This window comes from Salmo salar, chromosome 12 (assembly GCF_965601325.2).
Source record: "Salmo salar chromosome 12, fSalSal1, whole genome shotgun sequence".
NCBI lineage: Eukaryota > Metazoa > Chordata > Actinopteri > Salmoniformes > Salmonidae > Salmo > Salmo salar.
Window position 1 is genome coordinate 50,253,842 of NC_138302.1, and position 20,841 is coordinate 50,274,682.

The 20,841-nt window shown below is 44.9% G+C and overlaps 1 protein-coding gene across 4 annotated transcripts in view; it reads right to left on the reverse strand.

The window, feature by feature from the left end:
* The window catches only part of LOC106565233 (vitamin D3 receptor B), a 97,068-nt gene that overhangs the window by 73,826 nt on the left and 2,401 nt on the right, over positions 1-20,841 (reverse strand). The window contains exons 4-5 of one of the 4 annotated variants that reach the window (XM_082959025.1): positions 13,690-13,840; positions 11,452-11,534 (exon numbers count right to left, since the gene is read on the reverse strand). In XM_082959025.1, coding sequence (XP_082815151.1) covers positions 11,452-11,518 — 67 coding nt within the window. In that variant the 5' untranslated portion in view covers positions 11,519-11,534; positions 13,690-13,840. Of the gene's footprint in view, positions 1-11,451; positions 11,535-11,784; positions 12,407-13,689; positions 13,841-20,841 lie in introns of those variants that run through there. The other 3 variants (XM_014132121.3, XM_014132119.3, XM_014132123.3) reach the window with 3 other exon arrangements.

Consider the following 20,841-nt stretch of genomic DNA (forward strand, 5'->3'; position numbering starts at 1 on the left):
CTCAGGTTGTCCCCATAGGAGAACCCTTTTTGGTTCCCAGTAGAACCCTTTTTGGTTTTGGGTAGAACCCTTTTGGGTTCCATGTAGAATCCTCTGTGGAAAGGGTTCTACATGGAACCCAAAAGGGTTCTACCTGGAACCAAAAAGGGTTCTTCAAAGGGTTCTCCTATGGGGACAGCCGAAGTACCCTTTTAGGTTCTAGATAGTACCTTTTTTTTCGAAAAATGAACATAACTATTGACTAAAATAAGAATGTGAGGTAGCATAAGTTCACTTACGCACAGGGGTGAAAATAAGGCGGTACCGTCCATTACAGCGGCCCGGCAAAAAAAATTGTAGGGGTACGCTGTACCGTTAAAACATGAGCCATATTACACAACTATTTATCCTTACCACATGTCAGAGGCATGAAAAATGAGCGAATTGACTTCGAAAACAGATGATAGCCTATAGCCTACGCTCCAAAATGTGATGTGGTTCGATGAGAACATTGACATTTTGCCAAAGTAGAGATTAGTAGCCGAGACGCGCACTGACAGCAGTGGACACATAAATTCTGGCCTAATGACAATTGCCAAATGTCATTACACTTTTTTTTTTTGTGTAACAGATGTCTCTTTCAATTCACCACTGTTTGGAGGATGGAAATATATTGCGAGTGGATTAATGTGCACGGGTAGCCTAGTAAAGGAAACCTTTGAAGTGATTGTTTGACAAGCGCGTGCACACATAGGAGGTCACATACCGGGACAAAATGTATTCTACTTTCACCCCTGCTTATATGTCACCTATTTCCAGGATAGTTTTATGCATATGGTGCACATTTGTGAATAAAAACAAACTTGATTTGTTTCAAACATACACTATATATATATATATATATATATATATATAAAAGTATGTGGACACCCCTTCAAATTAGTGAATTCGGCTAATTCAGCCACACCCATTCCTGACAAGTGTATAAAATCGAGCACACAGCCACGCAATCTCCATAGGCAGTAGAACGGCCTTACTGAAGAGCTCAGTGATTTTCAACGTGGCACCGTCATAGGATGCCACCATTCCAACAAGTCAGTTTGTCAAATTTCTGCCCTGCTTCAGCTGTCCTGGTCAACTGTAAGTGCTGTTATTGTGAAGTGAAAAACGTCTAGGAGCAACAATGGCTCAGCCGTGAAGTGGTAGGCCACACAAGCTCACAGAACAGGCCCACCGAGTGCTGAAGCTCGTAAAAATCATCTGTCCTCGGTTGCAACACTCACTACCAAGTTCCAAACGCCTTCCGGAAGCAACGTCAGCACAAGAACTGTTCGTCGGGAGCTTCAAGAAATTGATTAATTTGGCCGAGCAGCCACACACTGGTGTAGTGTACAGCTCGCCGCCATTGGACTCTGGGGCAAGGGAAATCGGTCTCTGGAGTGATGAATCACGCTTCACCATCTGGCAGTCCAATGGGTGAATCTGGGTTTGGCTGATGCCAGGAGAACGCTATGTCCCCGAACGCATGTTGCCAACTGTAAAGTTTGATGGAAGAGGAATAATGGTCTGGAGCTGTTTTCATTGGTTCGGACTAGGCCCCTTAGTTCCAGTGAAGGGGAATCTTAACACTACAGCATACAATGACATTCTAGCCGATTCTGTGCTTCCAACTTTGTGGCAACAGTTTGGGGAAGGCCCTTTTCTGTTTCAGCATGACAATGCCCCCGTGCAAAAAGCGAGGTCCATACAGAAATGGTTTGTCGAGATCGGTGTGGAAGAACTTGACTGGCCTGCACAGGGCCCTGACCTCAACCCCATCGAACACCTTTGGGATGAATTGGAACGCCGACTATTAGCCAGGCCTAAATGCCCAACATCAGTGCCCGACCTCACTAATGCTCTTGTAGCTGAATGGAAGCAAGCCACCACAGCAATGTTCCAGTGGAAAGCCTTCCCAGAAGAGTGGAGGCTGTTAAAGCAGCAAAAGGGGGGACCAACTCCATATTAATGCCCATGATTGTGGAATGAGATGTTAGAGCAGGTGTCTATCTACTTTTGGTCATGTGGTGTATATTTGATTTAACCTACGTATTGAACCCATTAAGACGGTAGATGTTCAGAGACAAAAGTTAATGTGAGACATCACAAGAGGCCTATTTTCATAGTTTTATGGTCTAGTAACAGAAGCCTAAAATGTAATTCCTGTTATGTAAAATAGTAGTAGTCTGTCACATTTGGGGCAAGGGTGTCTTCAATTCTCTCAAGCTTTTAATAAGCCTATCGGTCACACTTTATTTGGATAGTCCGGATTATCCAAATAACAGATGGTCACACTATTAACAAACTATCTGTTGATATGCAACTGCTTACTAAGGTTACGGTTAGGTTTAGAATATGGGTTAGAGTAAGGGATAAAGTTAGGGTTAAGTTTAGGGTTGGGGTTAGTAGATAGCTAGTTGAAATGTTATTCGATGGTCTGTAGAGATAAAATAGCAGGAAAATATTCAACCATAGTCGGTAGAGTAGGTATTATCAACTAGATTCAGCCGCAGAATGATTTTTCTGGAGTGGATGGTTACGGGGCCAGAACATTAATTACCAATAATTTGTAGACTGCAAAAAAAAGGCCAAACAAATATAATATTTGATTAAAGCATAATAATTTCAAACCTTGCTTCCATTTGTATACGATCACATCTCTATTATGCCTGTGTCAGGTGCGTCGTAAAAGGTGGACCAAAACGCAGCGGGTGTATGAATACTCATCTTCTTTTATTAGAAGAAAACCCAAAACAAAACACTTATACAAAAACAACGATGAAAAACAGTCCTGTAAGGTACTCTGACTATACATGGAACAACTACCCACAAAACCCATGGAAAAACACCCCAACTCAATAGGACCTTCAATTAGAGGCAACGAGGAACTGCTGCCTCCAATTGAAGGTCAGCCCAATAAACTAAACATAGAAATATAAGAACTAGAACAAACATAGAAATATATTAACATAGAACATAACCCCCCAAAAAACGAAACACACAAAACAAACACACCCCTGCCACGTCCTGACCAACTACAATAACAAAATGACCCCTTTTCTGGTCAGGACGTGACAGTACCCCCCCCCAAAGGTGCAGACACCGAATGCACATTAACCATAAGAAACAAACAAAACCCCACAACTACAGGGAGGGAAGGGAGGGTGGCCACCGTCAACGACGGTTCCTGTGCAAACACCCCCCTTCCCCAATACTCCCCCCTACGGAGGTGGCTCTGGTTCTGGCCCTAGTCCCCAACCTAACCTGTCCACCCCCGCTGAAGGCTCAGGGCTAAGGCGCGTCGCTGGAGACCTCGGGCTGAGGGGCGTCGCTGGCTGCGCCGGACTGGAGGGCGACTCTGACTGCGCCGGACTGGAGGGCGACTCTGACTGCGCCGGACTGGAGGGCGACTCTGGCTGCGCCGGACTGGAGGGCGACTCTGGCTGCGCCGGACTGGAGGGCGACTCTGGCTGCGCCGGACTGGAGGGCGACTCTGGCTGCGCCGGACTGGAGGGCGACTCTGTCGGTTCCGGACTGTAGGACGTCACCGGAAGCACTGGACGGGGAACTGTCGCCGGAAACTCTGGACGGGGAACTGTCGCCGGAAGCTCTGGACGGGGAACTGTCGCCGGAAGCTCTGGACGGGGAACTGTCGCCGGAAGCTCTGGACGGGGAACTGTCGCCGGAAGCTCTGGACGGGGAACTGTCGCCGGAAGCTCTGGACGGGGAACTGTCGCCGGAAGCTCTGGACTGGACAGGCGCACTAAAGGCCTGGTGCATGGGGCTGGCTTTGGAGGCATCAGACTAGGGACACGCACCTCAAGGCTAGTGCAAGGAGCAGGAACAGGACGTACTGGACTGGGCTGATGCACTACAAGCCTGGTGCGTGGGGCTGGCTTTGGAGGCGCCAGACTAGGGACACGCATCTCAAGGCTAGTGCGAGGAGCAGGAACAGGACGTACTGGACTGGGCTGATGCACTGGAGGCCTGATGCGTGGGACTGGCTTTGGAGGCGCCAAACTAGGGACACGCACCTCCAGGCTAGTGCGAGGAGCAGGAACTGGATACACGGGGCCTTGACTACGCACTGGAGGTCAAGAGCGCACAACCTGCACAACCCGTTCTGGCTGGATTGTTACCATAGCTCGGCACTGGCGGAGTGCTGGCCCCTAGCGAACTGGGCTGTGCTGAGGCATGATGGCTGCCATGCGTATTGCCGCATAGCTTGGTGCCTTCATGATCCGTTGCTCACCATAATAAGCACAGGGAGTCTACAACCTGACTTAGCCATACTACCCGTGTGCCCCCCCCCCCCAAACATTTTTTGGGGCTGCTTCTCGGGCTTCCTTGCCAGCCGTGTTCCCATATAACACTCCTGGTCCTCTCCAGCCTTCCTCCATGGTCCTTCTCCAGCTAGTATCTCCTCCCAGGTCCATGACTCCCTATAGCTCCTTTGCTGCTCCTTTCTCCGCTGCTTGGTCCTCGTTTGGTGGGTAGTTCTGTTAGGTGCGTCGTAAAAGGTGGACCAAAACGCAGCGGGTATATGAATACTCATCTTCTTTTATTAGAAGAAAACCCAAAACAAAACACTTATACAAAAACAACTATGAAAAACAGTCCTGTAAGGTACTCTGACTATACATGGAACAACTACCCACAAAACCCATGGAAAAACACCCCAACTCAATAGGACCTTCAATTAGAGGCAACGAGGAACTGCTGCCTCCAATTGAAGGTCAGCCCAATAAACTAAACATAGAAATATAAGAACTAGAACAAACATAGAAATATATTAACATAGAACATAACCCCCCAAAAAACGAAACACACAAAACAAACACACCCCTGCCACGTCCTGACCAACTACAATAACAAAATGACCCCTTTTCTGGTCAGGACGTGACAGTACCCCCCCCCCAAAGGTGCAGACACCGAATGCACATTAACCATAAGAAACAAACAAAACCCCACAACTACAGGGAGGGAAGGGAGGGTGGCCACCGTCAACGACGGTTCCTGTGCAAACACCCCCCTTCCCCAATACTCCCCCCTACGGAGGTGGCTCTGGTTCTGGCCCTAGTCCCCAACCTAACCTGTCCACCCCCGCTGAAGGCTCAGGGCTAAGGCGCGTCGCTGGAGACCTCGGGCTGAGGGGCGTCGCTGGCTGCGCCGGACTGGAGGGCGACTCTGACTGCGCCGGACTGGAGGGCGACTCTGACTGCGCCGGACTGGAGGGCGACTCTGGCTGCGCCGGACTGGAGGGCGACTCTGGCTGCGCCGGACTGGAGGGCGACTCTGGCTGCGCCGGACTGGAGGGCGACTCTGGCTGCGCCGGACTGGAGGGCGACTCTGTCGGTTCCGGACTGTAGGACGTCACCGGAAGCACTGGACGGGGAACTGTCGCCGGAAACTCTGGACGGGGAACTGTCGCCGGAAGCTCTGGACGGGGAACTGTCGCCGGAAGCTCTGGACGGGGAACTGTCGCCGGAAGCTCTGGACTGGACAGGCGCACTAAAGGCCTGGTGCATGGGGCTGGCTTTGGAGGCGTCAGACTAGGGACACGCACCTCAAGGCTAGTGCAAGGAGCAGGAACAGGACGTACTGGACTGGGCTGACGCACTACAAGCCTGGTGCGTGGGGCTGGCTTTGGAGGCGCCAGACTAGGGACACGCATCTCAAGGCTAGTGCGAGGAGCAGGAACAGGACGTACTGGACTGGGCTGATGCACTGGAGGCCTGATGCGTGGGACTGGCTTTGGAGGCGCCAAACTAGGGACACGCACCTCCAGGCTAGTGCGAGGAGCAGGAACTGGATACACGGGGCCTTGACTACGCACTGGAGGTCAAGAGCGCACAACCTGCACAACCCGTTCTGGCTGGATTGTTACCATAGCTCGGCACTGGCGGAGTGCTGGCCCCTAGCGAACTGGGCTGTGCTGAGGCATGATGGCTGCCATGCGTATTGCCGCATAGCTTGGTGCCTTCATGATCCGTTGCTCACCATAATAAGCACAGGGAGTCTACAACCTGACTTAGCCATACTACCCGTGTGCCCCCCCCCCCCCCCCAAACATTTTTTGGGGCTGCTTCTCGGGCTTCCTTGCCAGCCGTGTTCCCATATAACACTCCTGGTCCTCTCCAGCCTTCCTCCATGGTCCTTCTCCAGCTAGTATCTCCTCCCAGGTCCATGACTCCCTATAGCTCCTTTGCTGCTCCTTTCTCCGCTGCTTGGTCCTCGTTTGGTGGGTAGTTCTGTTAGGTGCGTCGTAAAAGGTGGACCAAAACGCAGCGGGTATATGAATACTCATCTTCTTTTATTAGAAGAAAACCCAAAACAAAACACTTTTACAAAAACAACGACGAAAAACAGTCCTGTAAGGTACTCTGACTATACATGGAACAACTACCCACAAAACCCATGGAAAAACACCCCAACTAAATAGGACCTTCAATTAGAGGCAACGAGGAACAGCTGCCTCCAATTGAAGGTCAGCCCAATAAACTAAACATAGAAATAAAAGAACTAGAACAAACATAGAAATATATTAACATTGAACATAACACAAAAAAAACTGAAACACACAAAACAAACACACCCCTGCCACGTCCTGACCAACTACAATAACAAAATGACCCCTTTTCTGGTCAGGATGTGACAGCCTGGGAATACTTTGGAACAAATTTCCAAAATGTATGTGTGAAATCAAACTGTCCACTTAGGAAGCAACACTGATTGACAATAGATTTCACATGCTGTTGTGCAAATGGAATAGACAACAGGTGGAAATTATAGGCAATTAGCAAGACACCCCCAATAAAGGAGTGGTTCGGCAGGTGGTGACCACAGACCACTTCTCAGTTCCTATGCTTCCTGGCTGATGTTTTGGTCACTTTTGAATGCTGGCGGTGCTTTCACTCTAGTGGTAGCATGAGACAGAGTCTACAACCCACACAAGTGGCTCAGGTAGTGCAGCTCATCCAGGATGGCACATCAATGCGAGCTGTGGCAAGAAGGTTTGCTGTGTCTGTCAGCGTAGTGTCCAGAGCATGGAGGCGCTACCAGGAGACAGGCCAGTACATCAGGAGACATGGAGGAGGCCGTAGGAGGGCAACAACCCAGCAGCAGGACCGCTACCTCCGCCTTTGTGCAAGGAGGAGCAGGAGGAGCACTGCCAGAGCCCTGCAAAATGACCTCCAGCAGGCCACAAATGTGCATGTGTCTGCTCAAACGGTCAGAAACAGACACCATGAGGGTGGTATGAGGGCCCGACGTCCACAGGTGGGGGTTGTGCTTACAGCCCAACACTGTGCAGGCTGTTTGGCATTTGCCAGAGAACACCAAGATTGGCAAATTCGCCACTGGCGCCCTGTGCTCTTCACAGATGAAGCAGGTTCACACTGAGCACATGTGACAGACGTGACAGTCTGGAGACGCCGTGGAGAACGTTCTGCTGCCTGCAACATCCTCCAGCATGACCGGTTTGGCGGTGGGTCAGTCATGGTGTGGGGTGGCATTTCTTTGGGGGGCCGCACAGCCCTCCATGTGCTCGCCAGAGGTAGCCTGACTGCCATTAGGTACCGAGATGAGATCCTCAGACCCCTTCTGCGACCATATGCTGGTGCGGTTGGCCCTGGGTTCCTCCTAATGCAAGACAATGCTAGATGTGGCTGGAGTGTGTCAGCAGTTCCTGCAAGAGGAAGGCATTAATGCTATGGACTGGCCCGCCCGTTCCCCAGACCTAAATCCAATTGAGCACATCTGGGACATCATGTCTCGCTCCATCCACCAACGCCACGTTGCACCACAGACTGTCCAGGAGTTGGCGGATGCTTTAGTCCAGGCCTGGGAGGAGATCCCTCAGGAGACCATCCGCCACCTCATCAGGAGCATGCCCAGGCGTTGTAGGGAGGTCATACAGGCACGTGGAGGCCACACACACTACTGAGCCTCATTTTGACTTGTTTTAAGGACATTACATCAAAGTTGGATCAGCCTGTAGTGTGGTATTCCACTTTAATTTTGAGTGTGACTCCAAATCCAGACCTCCATGGGTTGATAAATTGGATTTCCATTGATTATTTTTGTGTGATTTTGTTGTCAGCACATTCAACTATGTAAAGAAAAAAGTATTTAATAAGATTATTTCATTCATTCAGATCTAGGATGTGTTATTTTAGTGTTCCCTTTATTTTTTTGAGCAGTATATATATATATATATATATATATATACACACACATCCTAACAACACAACCGATTGGCTCAAACGAAAGAAATTCCACAAATGAACTTTGAACAAGGCACACCTGTTAACCTTTTCACACGTACCAACAAATGGGTGTGATCATTCTACAGTGGTCCCTTTAGCATACACTCAAACCGGTGTGATTAGAACGCTTATTTAGAATGCTTATTTAGAACGTCTAGTTTCCATTGACGCAACAGTCAGCATTTGAGCTAGCCACACTGTTTCTTCACAGAAACATTTTGCACAAACACTGTCCTTACAAAGTTATGTCTTGAATGTGACTAGTTAATTTTTGGATGCAATGTTCAGACATTCGCAGAAGTAGCTACAGCATAAACAATCATCCAAACCGGAAAATGTAAGCTACATTAGTCCTAGCACTATCTGAAGAAATATTGATGTTACACAAGTGGTCATATTTAGATAACGACAGAAACCACAATATGAATTAGCTAATAGCAATTACTATTGATAATTCATCACATCACAGGTGAGCTCAACATTGATCTAAATAATTGAGTAAAACACTTTCTAGAAATCAAAAGTAATCTGATGGGTAGTTTGTGCGCGCCTCTGTTTGTTTTTTGCATCAACCAAATATAATAAGCAGAGACAAGATGAGTTTGGTCTTTTTTCAGTATGCATGTTGAAGGGGGTGTGTTGTCTACGATCATTCACTTCCCTTCATTCACTTCCGGAAGTTTACCCGAAAGAGGAGTGAATCATTCCTTCACGTCATTATAACGTCTTTGGTCTGACAGACGTTTACGTGACACCCAAAATGCATTGTATGATGTCAACAAACATGGCGCCACACATAGCTGGCAAATAGATTAGCATTACCTCATTATAAATCAGTACAACCTTCAAAAAGGTATTTTACACACATCATAGGTGTCCATTACAATCTATGCAATAATCAGAATGCATTATTCGTCACCAGTACTTGAAAACATGTGAATAAAACTGTTAATACATTATGCTCCATACATAAATACTTCATGCTACAGTAACAACGACAGCATGATATGCAGAAAATAAGGCACTTACTTTGATAGGAACGCACACATGTCCAAAGTTATTATTTGTATTGAAACAACAATGGAGGCATTGGGGAAGGGCTCTCCTCGAAGAGGGAAGTTTGTCCGGCTCAGTAAAGCCTCAAACATAAATTGTCAGCAACACTGAAATGGGCTACTTCTATGTGAATTAACGAGGCGGAACACACCTCAATTCAAACTGTTGTTAGAAAATAAAACTTGTTAGAAAATAATTTGAAATTGACAAGTTGAAACATAGATAATTAGCAGGGAGTGCATGTTAACTGTCCTGTTGTGTAACAATCACATTTTGGAACATTGAGTGCATTCTGACATCACGTGCATAAAACAACTCACACTGGGGCGACTGTTAGAGATATTTGGAACTTACGTATGAAAAGGTTAATTGAAATGCATTCCAGGTGACAACCTCAGGCAGCTGTTTGACAGAATGCCAAGAGTGTGCAAAGCTGTCATCAAGGCAAAGGGTGGCTACTTTGAAGAATCTCAAATACAAAATCTATTTTGATTTGTTTAACACTTTTTTGGTTATTACATGATTCCATATGTGTTAATTCATAGTTTTGAAGTCTTCGCTATTATTTTACAATGTAGAAAATTGTAAAAACAAAGGAAAACCCTGGAATGAATAGGTGTGTCCAAACTTTTAACTGGTACTGTCTTTCAGGACCCTGTCTTTCAAAGATCATTTGTAAAAATCCAAATAACTTCACAGATCTTCATTGTAAAGGGTTTAAACAGTGTTTCCCATACTTGTTCAATGAACCATAAACAATGAACGAACATGCACCTGTGGAACAGTCGTTAAGACACTAACAGCTTACAGACGGTAGGCAATTAAGGTCACAGTGATGAAAAAGTAGGACACTAAAGAGGCCTTTCCACTGACTCTGAAAAACACAGAAAGACGCCCAGGGTCCCTGCTCATCTGCGTGAACGTGCCTGTTGGACAGGTACAGGATGGCAACAACAACTGCCCTAGTTACACAAGGAACGCACAATCCCTCCATCAGTGCTCAGACTGTCCGCAATAGGTTGAGAGAGGCTGGACTGAGGGCTTATAGGCCTGTTGTAAGGCAGGTCCTCACCAAACATCACCGGCAACAACGTCCCCTATGGCCACAAACCCACCGTCGCTGGACCAGACAGGACTGGCAAAAAGTGCTCTTCACTGACGAGTCGCGGATTTGTCTCACCAGGGGTGATGGTCAGTCTCGTGTTCATCGTCGAAGGAATGGAGGGTCCGTCATGGTCTGGGGTGGTGTGTCACAGCATCATCGGACTGAGCTTGTTGTCATTGCAGACAACCTCAACGCTGTGCGTTACAGGGAAGACATCCTCCTCCCTCATGGGTACCCTTCCTGCAGGCTCATCCTGACATGAATCTCCAGCATGACAATGCCACCAGCCATACTGCTCCTTCTGTGCATAATTTCCTGAAAGACAGGAACGTCAGTGTTCTTCCATGGCCAGCGAAGAGCCGGATCTCAATTCCATTGAGCACGTCTGGGACCTGTTGGATCGGAAGGTGAGGGCTAGGGCCATTTCCCCCCAGAAATGTCTGGGAACTTGTAGGTGCCTTGGTGGAAGAGTGGGGTTACATCTCACAGCAAGAACTGGCAAATCTGGTGAAGTCCATGAGGAGATGCACTGCAGTACTTAATGCAGCTGGTGGCCACACCAGATACTGACTGTTAGTTTTGACCCCCCCCCCCCTTTGTTCAGGGACACATTATTCAATTTCTGTTAGTCACGTCTGTGGAACTTGTTCAGTTTATGTCTTGTTGAATCTTATGTTCATACAAATATTTACACATGTTAAGTTTGCTGAAAATAAATGCAGTTGACAGTGAGATTACTTAATTTTTTTGCTGAGATATATATATATATATTACAATTGCTTGGAAAACTGGGAGGGCAAAATCCAGTCTGCTGGTTGGAGAATCCTGCTGTAGAGCATCTATTGATGGACTATCCAAATAAAGTCTATAATAAAGTCTATTATCTATAAATTGTGACAGATAATACATATTTGGACATATACAGCTGAGATTAAATGCATGCATTTTATACAGGTGTAGTTTGGCTATGAATGCAAGGATTTAAAACAGATCAAATTAATTTACCTGAGATTTTGGCATGCCCTTTTTTGTAGATGGGAGATAAAGACTTGGCAACTCTCTTCTTAACCATAAAGATATCTTAAATCCTGAAAAATAAGAAATTGGCTTGATCAATTCGGACCTTGTTTCAAACAGTTTGGTTGTTTGAATAATAGTCTTATCATATATTCTCTGTAAAGAAAAGCATGACAATTATTTGAGCAACATGCGTGCAATGGTTTGATTGTAAAGATTATTTTGGTAAACTGACAGCCTTGTAACGCTGCGTTTGTTTTGAGCTCGAGCCGCAGAATAGTTTCAGCTTTCACATTCCTTCTCTGGATGCGAGTTTCATACCTGCGTACAACTTTTTCCAAGACCAAGTTTCCCTTAATCCGTTTGTCGTCGTCAATCTCTTGAAAATAAATTCATTTCCATGTTGACTTGTGGTATGAGATACTGTGTAATAACTGCGTTATACAAATATCCGCATGTGATCGACTCGAAACGTCAAAACTATCACGCCCAAGGAAGGTTCTAAATGTTGGCTGGCGAGCTGATACTGATAGCTAGCGTGGCTAGATAACCCTAAATTGGTGTATCAAGTTCAGGCGATATATCAACTATATTCAGACCGAACGCGACTGCAATTAACGAATACGGCTAGTAATAATGGTTACGATATTTACCTTGTTCGCTCTACAAACGGCGAATTCTATAGAATAGCTATGAGAAACCCCCTGGCCAGACCCTAAATAGATGGCCATTACTTTTTGGTATGCCCCGCCCCCGGACTTCCACAAAATGGGATATTTTCTCCAAGCTTCTCCAATAACCAATCAAAGGTGCAATCTGCGTGTATCCCGTCTATCCCGTGTTTTGGTTGGTGACGGCTTACACCAGCCCTGCTTTGCTTGGTCAAATCCAATGCTCGTAACGTGTGTGAGCGACTCCCCTTCCCCCAAACACAGGGGTGTGTCATGACGTCAGAGGTAACGAAGAGGTAAACAACTTTGACCGCGTGAGGTTTAAAGCAACATTGTTTCTTCGCAGGAACTGATACAGTGCTACAATAACATTGTAACAACATGATCATAGATGCGCTGAAAAGGAAATTCTATCATTATATATACCACAAGTCTGTGCAACGCACTCTCCTTTGTTATGTGGCCACACCGGTGGCAGCATTGTAATAAAATATGGAGTTACAGAGAGGCACTGAATTAAACATTGTAGCGACATATCGCCGATATTTTCGTGGTCTCGGAGTTTTTATTATTATTATTATTATTTTAAATTTTAGGATTGTGCGTATGCGGAAGCGCGTGTGTGAGAGAGACAGGGAGAACGAAAAGGACAGAGGGGTGTGTCTGCGGTGTGCTGCGGATGGCGTGTCAGCTGCCTAACGTAGCATAAACATGCTTTGTTGCTATGATTGTTATGCAATGTACTTGTGGAACAAACTGTAGAGTACCATGACCCTCCCTTCCTCTCCTTTTAGACACAGACCGGGATACCCACTGAAGAATGGTAAGTGAGGTTAGCTACAAACATTCAAATTTAACATGGGTGATATTGATATTTTACATAGGTGGTTTCAGTTCGGTTCATATGTTTCTGCATGATGTATTGAAGGATTAGTGCATATTGTATGTTGTGTCAGTGACATACACGTTGTGTTGGAATTCATGCCATGGTGTGTGCGTGTGTGTGTGTGTGACAGGATTGGGGGATGGTGGTTTGGGTGAAGGACAGGGGTGTGTCGACAGTGTAAACATAGTAAATGCGACAGAAATGAAGGAAAGATGGAGAGAGGGGGCTCCATCCCGGCCCATACAAAGTCACTGGAAAGGCAGGGAGGGCATGGAATAGGGGACTGCATATTTATTTTGGAATGTTGATTATGTTGCCTTTCAATGACACGTAATTACGTTTATGAAATGCCTGGTCAATGTCACAATAGTAATAAGTTGAAGCTTCCGTGGCCTAATCAAACTGGTTTAATCTTTCTATTCTGGGGGGTATTTTATTTACCTATTCACATATTCTGTTAAATAATCCAGTGCGCCTTCCTATTGTGTGTTTAGACATCAAATTCAATTTATTTTAAGATATATATTTCAAAAAATGCTCAAATTCACTATGCTTGAAGTCAGCGGTAGGTTTTTTTTTACTCCAGAGAGAACAAAATGCAGCGATATCTCCTTTCAAATCTACTCATACCATGTTGTGCTTATCAAATGTATATTGCAGTTTCATCACCTCTCCAGTTATCCCTTGATCGATCCAGCCATCAGTACAAGTTTAGCACAATGCTGGGGGCTGCTCTCTGTCCCCTCCTCTTCTTCTCCCCCTTGCTGTTTCGGCACCACTGACTGAAGGTTCCACTTCCACCCTGAACCTGGGACATTTTCTGCAAAATAACAAATTCCATTAGATTCCACAGTTTCAGCCCCTCATCTGTGTGGTTTAAGTGACTAGACACCACATCAATTCAAATCATACAATGGAATAACTATATTGATAGAATCAATTTACCATATGCCACGTGCAAAATGCCTGTTACAAATAGGAACCGTGTCTAGGCTTACCTATGAATGCATTTTTTTTTTTTTTACCTCATCCAAAACCCTAGAAATACTGCATCTGAGTGTGTTGATATATTGTATTTTATCTCATAATTAAGTGTGAGAGTTAACTTTAGAAGCCAAGGCTGTGTGTAGGGGAGAGTTGATCCTTGTCCTGAGGCTTGGGTCGCCTTCAAACTGGCACCAACTCAGGATCAAGCTGTTCTGTTAATGAGGATTTATTTGGCTCCATGACACCTCTGTCAGATCCGTTTTCCGGCGCGGCCATTTTGTGTCCTCAAATGCTCACCCAGTAGCCAGGTTGGACGGTAACCAGGTTGGCAGAGAGTGATGAAATAAGCACTAGCTGGCCAGAGTTCAGTGAGTGAGTGGGTGGGGATAGGGCTGGGGCACGTGTGGGGGGAAATATAGGCAACGTCAAGAAGTCCGTTTCTATAACTCACTTCATGATCACTTCAAACATCTACAAATATTTGCATAAATGATTCACAGAAAGTAGAAAACTGGTTTCAAAGAGCGGTAAGCATGTGACCACATGAACCATTTTATATCATGTTTTGTTTTCTTCTTATTTTAAAGCCCGTCTAGGGACTGATGCTGGACAGTAACATATGCTCATTTTGGAACGTAATTTTAATCTAAGGACTGAAAAATTTGTATAAAAGCTTGGTGATACGCTATCTTATTATTCAATGTGTCAATGTTTTATTGGATCTGTCCCTATTCAAATACACGCTGTAAATCAATACAGTATTAGGCCTATAGAAGTCATAATATGACATAGTAATATAGAGTTATTCGTTAACATAGGACATGGCAAGTATGAGAATATCGAGCTCTGTGATGTGTTGAGTCTCGTTTCTATAGGTTTACCAATTATACAGAATTGTAAAGCTACAGTACAACCTCGGTCTTGAATTAAACGTTGTCAAACCCTCGGAAGAGGGGAATAATTATTACATTGATGAACTGTATGATTTTAAGATCTCTATCCTCCTCGGCAAGAACATGTCTATGTATTCATTGATCTGTCAACACTTGCGAAAAACATGAGCACATTACTAGGTATCTCTCTAGGCTAATATCATTATGATATATGGATATCTTTCGGGGGAAAAATATTTAAAACGTGACATAGCAGAATGGTAAATGCATACACTGTGTACAAAACATTAGGAACACCTGCTCTTTCCTTGACATAGACTGGACAGGTGAATCCAGGTGAAAGCTGTGATCTCTTATTGATTTAACTTGTTAAATCCACCTCAATCAGTGTAGATGAAGGGGAGGAGACAGGTTAAAGAAGGATTTTTAAGCCTTGAGACAATTGAGACATGGATTGTGTATGTGTGCCATTCAGAGGGTGAATGGGCAAGACAAAATATTTAAGTGCTTTTGAACGGTCTGGTAGTAGGTGCCAGGCGCACTGGTTTGAGTGAACTGCAATGCTAATGGGGTTTTCACGTTCAAGAGTTCCCATGTGTATAAAGAATGGTCCACCACCTAAGGACATCCAGCAAACTTGACACAACTGTGGGAAGCACTGGAGTCAACATACAGTGGGGGAAAAAAGTATTTGATCCCCTGCTGATTTTGTGCGTTTGCCCACTTACTAAGAAATGATCAGTCTATAATTTTAATAGTAGGTTTATTTGAACAGTGAGAGACAGAATAACAACAAAAAATACAGAAAAACGCATGTCAAAAAGGTTATACAATTATTTGCATTTTAATGAGGGAAATAAGTATTTGACCCCTCTGCAAAACATGACTTAGTACTTGGTGGCAAAACCCTTGTTGGCAATCACAGAGGTCAGACGTTTCTTGTAGTTGGCCACCAGGTTTGCACACATGTCAGGAGGGATTTTGTCCCACTCCTCTTTGCAGATCTTCTCCAAGTCATTAAGGTTTCGAGGCTGACGTTTGGCAACTCGAACCTTCAGCTCCCTCCACAGATCTTCTATGGGATTAAGGTCTGGAGACTGGCTAGGCCACTCCAGGACCTTAATGTGCTTCTTCCTGAGCCACTCCTTTGTTGCCTTGGCCGTGTGTTTTGGGTCATTGTCATGCTGGAATACCCATCCACGACCCATTTTCAATGCCCTGGCTGAGGGAAGGAGGTTTTCACCCAAGATTTGACGGTACATGGCCCCGTCCATCGTCCCTTTGATGCAGTGAAGTTGTCCTGTCCCCTTAGCAGAAAAACACCCCCAAAGCATAATGTTTCCACTTCCATGTTTGACGGTGGAGATGGTGTTCTTGGGGTCATAGACAGCATTCCTCCTCCTCCAAACACGGCGAGTTGAGTTGATGTCAAAAAGCTACATTTTGGTCTCATCTGACCACAACACTTTCACCAGTTGTCCTCTGAGTCATTCAGATGTTCATTGGCAGACTTCAGACGGGCCTGTATATGTATTCTTGAGCAGGGGGACCTTGCGGGTGCTGCAGGATTTCAGTCCTTCACGGCGTAGTGTGTTACCAATTGTTTTCTTGGTGATTATGGTCCCAGCTGCCTTGAGATCATTGACAAGATCCTCCCGTGTAGTTCTGGTCTGATTCCTCACCGTTCTCATGATCATTGCAACTCCACGAGGTGAGATCTTGCATGGAGCCCCAGGCCGAGGGATATTGACAGTTCTTTTGTGTTTCTTCCATTTGCGAATAATCGCACCAAATGTTGTCACCTTCTCACCAAGCTGCTTGGCAATGGTCTTGTAGCCCATTCCAGCCTTGTGTAGGTCTACAATCTTGTCCCTGACATCCTTGGAGAGCTCTTTGGTCTTGGCCATGGTGGAGAGTTTGGAATCTGATTGATTGATTGCTTCTGTGGACAGGTGTCTTTTTTACAGGTAACAAGCTGCGGTTAGGAGCACTCCCTTTAAGAGTGTGCTCCTAATCTCAGCTCGTTACCTGTATAAAAGACACCTGGGAGCCAGAAATCTTTCTGATTGAGAGGGGGTCAAATACTTATTTCCCTCATTAAAATGCAAATCAATTTATAACATTTTTGACATGCGTTTTTCTGGATATTTTTGTTGTTATTCTGTCTCTCACTGTTCAAATAAACCTACCATTAAAATTATAGACTGATCCTTTCTTTGTCAGTGGGCAAACGTACAAAATCAGCAGGCGATCAAATACTTTTTTCAACACTTTGTAGTCCATGCCCCGATGAATTGAGGCTGTTCGGATGGCAAAAGGGGGTGCAACTCAATATTAGGAAGGTATTCCAACTATATCATCAACTATGAACAAAAATATAAATGCAACATGCAACAATTTCATTGATTTTACAGTTTATATGAGGAAATCAGTCAATTGAAATAAATTCATTAGGTCCTAATCTATGGATTTCACATGACTGGGAGTACAGAAATGCATCTGTTGGTCATAGATACATAAAAAGAAATGGGTCTCACAATGGTCCTCATCACAGTATTTTTGTTTATTCAAATTGCCATCGATAAAATGCAATTGTGTTTGTTGTCCATAGCTCATGCCTGCCCATATCATATTCCCACCGCCACCATGGGGAACTCTGTTCACAACGTTGACATCAGCAAATCGCTCGTCCACACGACGCCATACAGACGAACCATCAAACAGGAAAAGCGTCAATACAGGACTAAGATTGAATCCTACTACACTGGCTCTGACGCTCTATTACAGACTACAAAGGGAAACCCAGCCACGAGCTACCCAGTGACGTGAGCCTACCAGACGAGCTAAATACCTTTTATTGTCGCTTCGAGGCAAGAAACACTGAAGCATGCATGAGAGCACCAGCTGTTCCGGACAACTGTGTGATCACGCTCAAGACCTTTAAACAGGTCAACATTCACAAAGCCGCGGGGCCAGACGAATTACCAGCATGTGTACTCAAAGTATGCGTGGACCAACTGGCAAGTGTCTTTACTGACATTTTCAACTTCTCTCTGACCGAGTCTGTAATACCTACATGTTTCAAGCAGACCACCATAGTCCCTGTGCCCAAGGAAGCGAAGGTAACCTGCCTAAATGATCACCACCCCGTAGCACTTACATCGGTAGCCATGAAGTGCTTTGAAAGGCTGGTCATGGCTCACATTAACAGCACCATACCCTAGACCCACTCCAATTCGCATACCGCCCCAACAGATCCACAGATGGCGTAATCTCGAACGCACTCCACACTGCCCTTTCCCACCTCGACAAAAGGAACACCTATGCGAGAATGCTGTTCATTGACTACAGCTCAGCGTGCAACACCATAGTGCCCACAAAGCTCATCACTAAGCTAAGGACCCTGGGACTAAACACCTCCCTCTGGATCCTGGACTTCCTGACGGTCACACCCCAGGTGGTAAGGGTAGGCAACAACATGTCTGCCACGCTGATCCTCAACACTGGGACCTCTCAGGGGTGCGTGCTTAGTCACCTCCTGTTCCCCCTGTTCACCCACGATTGCATGACCAAACACAACTCCAACACCATCATTAAGTTTGCTGATGACACAACAGTGGTAGGCCTGATCACCGACAACAATGAGACAGCCTATAGGGAGGAGGTCAGAGACCTGGCAGTGTGGTGCCAGAACAACAACCTCTTCCTCAATGTGAGCAAGACAAAGGGGATCGTGGACTACAGGAAAAAGCGGGCTGAACAGGCCTCCATTAACATCGATGGGGCTGTAGTGGAGCGGGTTGAGAGCTTTAAGTTCCTTGGTGTTCACATCACCAACAAACTATCATGGTCTAAACACCAAGACCGTCATGAAGAGGGCACAACAAAACCGATTCCCCCTCAGGAGACTGAAAATATTTGGCATGGGTCCTCAGATCCTCAAAAGGTTCTACAGCTGCACCATCGCGAGCATCCTGACTGGTTGCATCACTGCCTGGTATGGCAACTGCTCGGCCTCCGATTGCAAGGCACTACAGAGGGTAGTGCGAACAGCCCAGTACATCACTGGAGCCAAGCTTTCTGCCACCCAGTACCTATAAACTAGGCGGTGTCAGAGGAAAGCCCCAAAAATTGTCGAAGACTCCAGTCAAACAAGACATAGACTGTTCTCTCTGCTACCGCACGGCAAGTGGTACCGGAGCACGAAGTCTAGGACCAAAAGGCCCCTTAACAGCTTCTACCCCCAAGCCATAAGACTGCTGAACAATTAATCAAATGGCCACCCGGACTATTTACATTGACATCCCCCCTTTGTTTTTACACTGCTGCTACTCGCTGTTTATTATCAATGCATAGTCACTTTACAAATTACCTCGACTAACCTGTACCCTCGCACATTGACTCTGTACCGACTCTGTATTTGATTCTATTTTTTTTAACTTTAGTTTATTTAGTAAATATTTTCTTAACCCTATTTCTTCAACTGCATTGTTGGTTAAGGTCTTGTTGTATTTGGCGCATGTGACAAATACAATTTGATGGTCTGCGGTTGTGAGACCGGTTGGACGTACTGCCAAATTCTCTAAAACAACATTGGAGGTGGCTTATGGTAGAGAAATGAACATTCAGTTCTCTGGCAACAGATCTGGTGGACATTCCTGCAGTCAGCATGCCAATTGCACGCTCCCTCAACTTGAGACATCTGTGGCATTGTGTTGTGTGACAAAACTGCACATTTTATAGTGGCCTTTTATTGTCCCCAGCAAAAGGTGCACCTGTTTAATCAGCTTCTTGATATGCCACACCTGTCAGGTGGATGGATTATCTTGGCAAAGGTTAAATGCTCACTAACAGGGATATAAACAAGTTTGTGCACCAAATTTGAGAGAAATAAGCTTTTTGTGCATATGCACAATTTCAGAAATATTTTATTTCAGCTCATGAAACATGGGACCAACACTTTAAATGTTGCATTTATATTTTTGTTCAGTGTATGTATGTATATATATATATATTTATTTAAATGCCCTTAAATTTAATAAAATGTATGCACTCTACTGTAAGTCGCTAAATGACTAAAATGTAAATATATATATATATATATATACTAGGAAAACTTGAGGCCCCCCCCCCCAAAAAAAAAGCTGCCAGTTGTGGAACCCTGACATATAGACTTCACAGAAAGGCATAGTCTTCCCTGTCAACATAAAAATGAACTGACACAGCCACAGTATCATACCTCCTTTATTGTGTTGCATGTGTTAAGTGAACTTGGGAGTGAAGACACTTCAACCGCAGATGGAGATAGGAAGGATGTATCTGTAGCCTATTAAGTTTTTTGTTAACTCCTTACATCGGACTTGAACTTGAATTTAGAGTGAAACCAGAGAGACATCTATTTTGTCATAACCTGGCACTTTTTTTTACCTCATTCTGGCAATATCATTGTAGATTTCTTTTACATTTAGCTGTTGAATTAGTAATGATTCGTAATATGCAGTAGTGTAAAGTACTTAAGTAAAATACTTCAAAATACTACTTAAGTAGTTTTTTTGGGTATCTGTACTTTACTATCTATATTTTGAAAGAAAATAATGTACTTTTTACTCCATACATATTCCCTGACACCCAAAAGTACTTGTTACATTTTGAATGCTTTGCAGGAATGGAAAATTGTCCAATTCACATACTTATCAAGAGAACATCCCTGGTCATCCCTACCTCCTCTGATCTGGCGGATTCACTAAACACATGCTTTGTTTGTAAAGGATGTCTGAGTGTTGGAGTGTTGGAGTGTGCCCCTGGCAATCCGTAAATAAAAAAAAAACAAGACAATGGTGCCGTCTGGTTTGCTTAATATAAGGAATTTGAAATGATTTATTTTTTTACTTTTGATACTTAAGTATATTTTAGCTTTTACATTTACTTTTGATACTTAAGT